This window comes from Gekko japonicus, unplaced genomic scaffold, assembly GCF_001447785.1.
Source record: "Gekko japonicus isolate JY-2015 unplaced genomic scaffold, Gekko_japonicus_V1.1 scaffold1297, whole genome shotgun sequence".
Lineage (NCBI taxonomy): Eukaryota > Metazoa > Chordata > Lepidosauria > Squamata > Gekkonidae > Gekko > Gekko japonicus.
Window position 1 is genome coordinate 372,326 of NW_015169815.1, and position 7,046 is coordinate 379,371.

The 7,046-nt window shown below is 43.6% G+C and overlaps 1 protein-coding gene across 1 annotated transcript in view; it reads left to right on the plus strand.

The window, feature by feature from the left end:
- CECR2 (cat eye syndrome chromosome region, candidate 2) overlaps positions 1–3,910 on the plus strand; it is an 87,549-nt gene extending 83,639 nt beyond the window's left edge. The window contains exon 19 of the mRNA XM_015417167.1: positions 3,851–3,910. Coding sequence (XP_015272653.1) covers positions 3,851–3,910 — 60 coding nt within the window. The remainder of the gene's footprint in view (positions 1–3,850) is intronic.
- Positions 3,911–7,046: the final 3,136 nt, after the last annotated feature.

Consider the following 7,046-nt stretch of genomic DNA (forward strand, 5'->3'; position numbering starts at 1 on the left):
TCTGATGACATTGCTTACCGTGCTAGAGAAATTGCCATTACTGGTATCAAATGTGTTCTCACTTGGGGACAAGATACCAAACGCACTGTCATCTTAGTCTGTGAAACAAAAAAAATCCTGTACTGTCATAGAGATTAACTGCTTCATTGCAGAAAATGCTTTGGAAGAGCCTGTTTGATCAGAAACAGGAAGCAGGTTCTTGCCTGCGACAGCTGCTGCTGTAATTTGCTTGTTAAGGAGAGACTGAGTAATCAGAAATGTGTGTATGCTTGGCCTCAAGTACCTGTAAACGTGTGAGTGGCCACTGAGCAGGTGTTGGCAATGGACTATTTTTAATTGACGGAAGGCATGTGCTGCTTCCCAGTTCCCGCTTATGGTTACCGCATCAGAGTTGAACTTTGGTGCATGAGCTTTTTGTATTGCTGAGATGTGTGGCAGAACTGCATTTTTTCTGATGGGGCTTCTGAAGCTCATGCTTATAAGTAACAAAGGTGCCATCTGAAGCAGTCATCTTCCTGCTTCTCCCCATCCATATTGGCTCAAGAAGCAGAGGTGGTGCTGCTCCAGCCCGTAGGAATCCTGCCTCTCTGTGCAGAAAGGACCCTGGCACATCTGACTTTTCCCTTCCAGTCAGCAAGGGAGAAAAATGTTCTGTCCTCTTTGCCTGCAGGACCAAATTAGTAGCACCAAGAACTAAGGAAGAAAGCATGAGTGGTGAAATGTTAATCATGTAAACACTGAGCTGGGAGGGTGTTCTCAGTCATGAAAATTACCTAAAAGTAATAGAAGGGTGTTTTTATAAAAACAACAACCAACCACTGCTGATGTCATCAAATTCCAACAATGGTAATTAAATCTCTTAGTTGCAGAAATTGTTTTATCATCGGTGGTCTCTTGACACCAGCGGTCTGTGATCCTCCAGCAGAACAGTCATTGCTGAAAGTGGTTATTGCTTTACAATGCTGGCTCATATAAAATACTTCTAATAGGAATAATGCAGGAAGATTTTAATGATATGCCATTAGTGTGTCTCCTAGTAAAAACCGTTTTTCTATTTTATGGGCCTATAAGAGTCTTTCTAGACTGAAGCTCTCTTGCTGAAACAGAGCAAGGAGAAAGTGGTTCTCTCTGTCTGGCAATGAGAATCTAAATGTCTGCATTCAACAGCTGGTGTTTCAGTGAATTCTTTGGATGTTTATTAGTGCTTTCGCTCTTCAGTAACATTCCCATGTGGCCTTTTTGTATGAGCTAGCACTTCTACCACAGAGTTTGGGCAGCGTTGCAGCTACCTAAATGTTAGTGAAATTCTCCCTCCTTAAAGCAGAAATGTTCTAGATGTTCTTGAAGCAGAAATGTTCTAAATGTTCTCAGCCTTGTTCTAGAAGCCAGAAAAAAGTTGTTAACTATTTTTTTATAAGGGGGAAAAGAAAAGATTCGATGCTTTGTACTGACAATGCTGTTCTTTTCTCAGTGAAAAGAGTCTTTTAGTTTGCTTTGAATTTATTTCAGCATGGTATTTTCACAGGGGCATCAAAAGTGGCCATGACTTTTTATTGTTTCTGTACACCTCCAAAGCACGGCACAATGTTGGATAGGCTCTCTTCCTCTCCCCCTTTCGGTAGGGGCAGCCAGTGACTATGAAGGGGAGCCAATATTTGTGGGACCCAGAGGTAAATGTTTGGGCCAGGAGGGGAAAAAAACAGTACTAAACAACAATGAAGTAATAAAAAGGTTCCTCCTAGTAAGCGTGAGTCAGAAAAGTTACTTTACAATTACATGGATGTTCATTGACAAGTGCTCAGATAGGATGAGTAACACAGCAGGGAAATACTGGCAGCTGTGAATGGGGAGACTCTGGGGTGCCATTCCAGCTAGATGCACTTGGCTGGTCCTGGTCTTGTGCCTTCTATAGGATTTTAAAATACAAATTGTCAAATTGTAACTATTAAGTATGTATTTCCCTTTGACCACATACTAGATGCTGATTAGGGAATTAGCAACAGCTGAGAAATAGCTGCAAGGTTTCTTTAATCAGAGATCAGTAGGATCCATTTGGTTTCTTTTCTGCAGAACCTCTGAAATGTAGGCGAGTGCTGGCTCCAATGGGAGCAGTCCTTCGGATTTAGCAGTGATCTCTACTCACCACAAGGTGTCACTACAAAGTAAAGAATCTCGCTCCATCAACAACAGGCTTCACAAATACTAAAGGCGGACGTCCCAGTGTTAAGGTGCTGACTCCTCCCTCAAGTTCAACAAATGTAAATACAGCTAGGGACTAATAATGGTGCTTTGCTCTTCCATAAAAAAATAGTTCAGTGCATACTACTGCCTAACAGGATTATTAGCAATAAAAACCTAACAGTGATTGTGCTGTCTCCTTGTTCTCCAGAGGTGAATAAGAGGTATATTATAGGTATCTGTAGCAAGGTTGCAAAAACCCAGAAGTCACGGGCAGTGTAAAAAATTAGGCCTAACACCTGGGTTGTTGCAGAGGTTATGAAGTACATCCTTCTATATGTTTGCACCCTTTGCTCCCCGTTTTGTGCATCTTTGCTGCCCAATTGTTTACGTGGCCCATTGGGTTTTCTACAGGTAGCCAGATGTAAGAAAGATTTCCCCACAGTCAGAAGGGTGGGGAAAGTAATTTTTTTTAAACTGGCAACGCAAAGAGAAAATTCCTGTTTCTGGAAATAATAATTGTTCGCGATCAGATTATTCTTGGAAGTTCACATTTTAAATTGAAATGATGGAGCTTTGCTGACCTTTATCATTCCCGAAATGTTTGCTGGATTATTTGGGGTGGGTGGGGGGAAAATGGAACTGTATTAATTGTAATTAAATTTGTAAAGAATGTAACTTGCCTGTTTGAGGCGTATGGAGAAGAACTGTGAAACGGTCTGCAGGGCAAAGGCTGATGTTTTATTTGATGTGTTTATGTGGGGGGGGGTCCTTGCGATCTGGATCCTGGTCTTACCAACAGGTGGAGCATTCTCTGGTCCACAGAACTACAAGCTCGCGGCTGTAGGGGTCTCTCATCACCCGACTGTGAAAATTGTACCGACAAACTGTGGGACCCATTCTGGGCTGCACACAGCAACGTTTGGTTGGATAAGTGGACTTCTCCTCGGATGAGATTTTGAAAGGGAGCTGGTGATGCCACAGCAGACTGAACACGTGGCGGGAAACTACTGTAACGAGAGCGCATTGGGTACATTATGACTGACCGAATCCCTCCCCGCGTGTTCACCTTCCCTCTCCCCGCCCTGCCGCAGGGGCTCAGGTACCTCACTCAGCTGCCTTTTCCGCTGCTCCTGGAAGATGGAGCACAGCATCAGGGATCCTTTGCTCTCCTCTCTTGCTGCTGCAAAGAGCTGGGTTCGAACTCTCCTGGTCAATACTGGAAAGGGGAATGCTATTTATTTTTGTATTGTGTATATTTTGTCTTGGTCTACTGATTCCCTTTATCCCCTGAGAGCGACAGTTACCTCAATAGCTAGTTTATTGTGTGTTGGGTAAATTTTTTTAAGGATCTTTTTTTTAAAAAAGAGCTTGTCCCTTGGAGATCTGTAGATTTTATTTCCATAAGAATTTGTTATTTTGTATAAAGTATGTTCTTAAAATAGCAACTTGTCCTAGTCCGTGTGTACTTTGGCTTCTGCATGAGCATGCGTTAGAACATTGCTCCTTCTCGGCCAGCACCTTCTACTCCCATCAGCCGCTCTCCAGAGTCCCAAGCAGGGGTCTTGCCCCACCGGGATCCAGGGGTCTGTTTAGTTGAAGATGCTGGAAATTGAGCCTGGGACTTTTCACGCCAAGCGTGAAAAGCCATTGCCCCTTTTTCTTATTTCAGGATTTACATTTGACCAGTGATCCTTCGGTGACAGATTACTGCTGGGAAGCCCAACCGTAGCCCTACTGATTTCTGCCATGGGATGTTTAGCAGCAACAAAGCTGGTAATTCTGAAGTATAACTAGTTCCATCCTGCTCAGTTGGATGTCCTTCTCAAAGGCAGCTTCTTGAATCCCTTGTTCAGGGCAAAGGGCAATGGACTAGCCCCTACTTTTCTTCTCCATATTGGGACAAAGCCAGCATTGATGTAATTCTGCCTGAAGTAGCTTTGCAATGAGTACTATGGTGAAGTACTCTGATGCTGTTGATAATTGGGTGCGATTTTACTGTTAAAAGGTAAGTAAAATGCTTAATTACACATAGTCTGGTACATTCTTACTGTACCACAAGAATAAGGTGGATAATTGGTAAGCTAGAAGTGCCTAATGCCACTGCCAGGATCCCCCACATATCAACTCTGCTGCAAAGGCATCCACATAATCTGTATCATAATGTGACGAAGGAGAAGCTGTGGACAAGCAGCTGCAAAACAGATAGCTCCAGCATCTGAGCCAAGCCGCATGGGAAGCAACAAGGATGGAGTGCATATATGTGTAATGTTCTGGTTTCAATTTACTTCTTGTTGGGCTGCATCCAGCTCAAAGATTGTGGTTTTCCCTGCCTCCCCCACCAGCTGCCACCATTTCTGACTCCGGAAAGTTTATTACTAAAGATACAAGACCATTGAGAGCTGGTGGCCTGCAAGGGCAAAATCTCTCCCTTCCTCTTACATCAGCAGAGTTCTACTGATGCAAGAGGCAGGAAGGATGCTTTGGTTCCCCTTCCCCATTGCAGCCATCCAACATGAATCGCCAGGAATAAATAAAGGTTGAAGCGGAAATATTAGCAACTATCAATGCCTTCTGCTGTTGCAGGATCCAACCCTTACATTTACATGTCTTCAGGCAAACTCTAGGTCCAGAACTCTGCATCCATGTTTGAAAATTTCTTATAAAAGAACTGGGAGTGTGTATTGTCCCAATCACAGTGTAATCTCATATTTCAGCTGGTTTAGATACAATGCACTTTCCTGTCCTTATTGGTTTGTTTTCCTTTCTTAGTTAGCCCTTGTTGGGGGTAACAGGAAGCAAAACGTGCGTTTCAAGAAAGACCAGGTGTGATGGGAATGGTTTAATTTGACCCAAGAGGTTGCAGAGTCCAGCCCCTAGGTATATGAAGGTAATCTTTAAAAAGAGAGAGTGTCTTTTCCTCACCACTGAGAAACCACAGACTTTGAGAAGACTTAAGAATCAGGAGGAGGAGTTTTCTGCTATCTTGAGCTCCAGCACTTTCCTTAAGAATAACATTTGTGGGGGATAGTCAGAGCCATTTGTAACGTAATCACTGCCCTCTGCTTGGGATCTGACTTTAAGATTTCAACTGGCAGCCTGCAGCAGCATCTCTTCCTGTTGGGTGGAGCTGCCCACCCGCTGCTCCCCCTTCACCCGTCTAGCTAGCAAACCACAGGCTTGCCGCCTACTTTTTTTCCTTCCTAACAGGCTCGGTGCCTAGGGACTGTAAAAAGTTTATAACCTGTTCCAAAGCATCACATGGCTTTTTCAGAAGGTTCTTTGTAAGCAGAAGTTTGTATGGCATAGTACTTTGAAAGAATGAGTTGTGAGCTAGCAGGCCAGCAGTTTAGATGTGATCCCTGACACAAACTCATTTGGGGTCTTTAGGGAAGTGTCCTTTCCACCTCAGACACACACACCCATCTGCAATCTATATATCTAATAGCCAAGGTGCCCCCCCCCCGGTGCAGATATCTAAATCCGTACATCGGGGGCACCTGGGGGGGGCAGGGAGATTTTCCTGCACATTTGGGGCAGTCCCCAGATGTGCAAAACATCTAAAAACTAAAAAAAACTATAGGGGGAATATTTAAATCCACCCAAAAGTAAAGGGGGATTACCACGGGGGGGGGAGAAGACGTGGCGGGCCGGCCTTGCCGCGGGCGGGGGGGGGGGGGGGGGGGAGGAAGAAGGCTGGGCTCACCTGCTGCCACGTCTCCTGTTTCTGCAGGCTGGGAGCTGTGGGAATACTCCCCCCCCCCCAGCAAGTATTGCGGGTCCTGCCTCTTGTATGGGTCTAATAATAGTGGTCTACCATACAAGATTGTTACAAAGACTACAGTGAAAATACATGAGAAGTGCTTTGAAAACTGAAAGTGCTCTATTTATTAATATTACTTGGTGCCAGGCTACAAGACACTGAAGGAAGCAGGGGTCTTCAGAGATGGGAGGTTTTTGGAATGACAACTCTGTCCCCAGAACAGTGGTTCCACTCAAAGGCAGTGCAGAAATGGATGTACAACCTGGTGCAAGTTTTCCTACAAGAAAGAATATTAACTGCAGCTGAGACCATGAATTAGTTCCTACAGCCGGGGAATCCAAGATGGAGCCAACATTCTGTCAGCCTCTCACTCAGCAAAGAGGGTATTTCCCCTGCCTTCTAAGGGAATGTGTACAGCCGACAAATTCCTTCCTTGCCTTCGAGTCACATCAAGGAGCCTCACTCACCAATCATACCAAATCCTCCTCCACAGGACAGATGCCAGGTTAACCATTACACTAGGCAGTAAACAATGTTCATTGACACAGGTTTATTTATTTAAATGAAGTCAGTTTTTAGTTCTCAGTTAACTAACAGTAAGGTTGAGGTTACGGTATGGCCTTGGTACATTTTACTTGAAATATTTTTAATTGTATTAATTTTATGTAATATAGTCTGTGGTTAATAATATATTCTGTGTTCCCCTGAATTCAAAAAGCAGACCACACAAATCAAAATTAGAATTAAAAAATCAGGAAAAAAATAATAGAAACCTCCTCCAAAAAAACTCTCATTTAACAAACCCAGCAATAAAAGCAATACAATCCAAGATATAAAACATCAATAAAAACCCAGAAAAACCGTAACGGTTAAAATCCACGTATAAGAAACAAGAAATTGCTCCATGTTGAGACCATCTCTCTACTTGCTGGAAAAGAGACACCTTGTCCCAAACTTTGTGATAGGAGCCTGCATACTTACCTGTCAGGGTAGGGCGGGATATAAATCCCAGAATAAATAAATAAGGTAATGGATCTTGTATCAATTAAATGGACTTCTAACAAAGGTCTCTCTGACATCCAGATCTCAGCTGGCAACTGGGCCT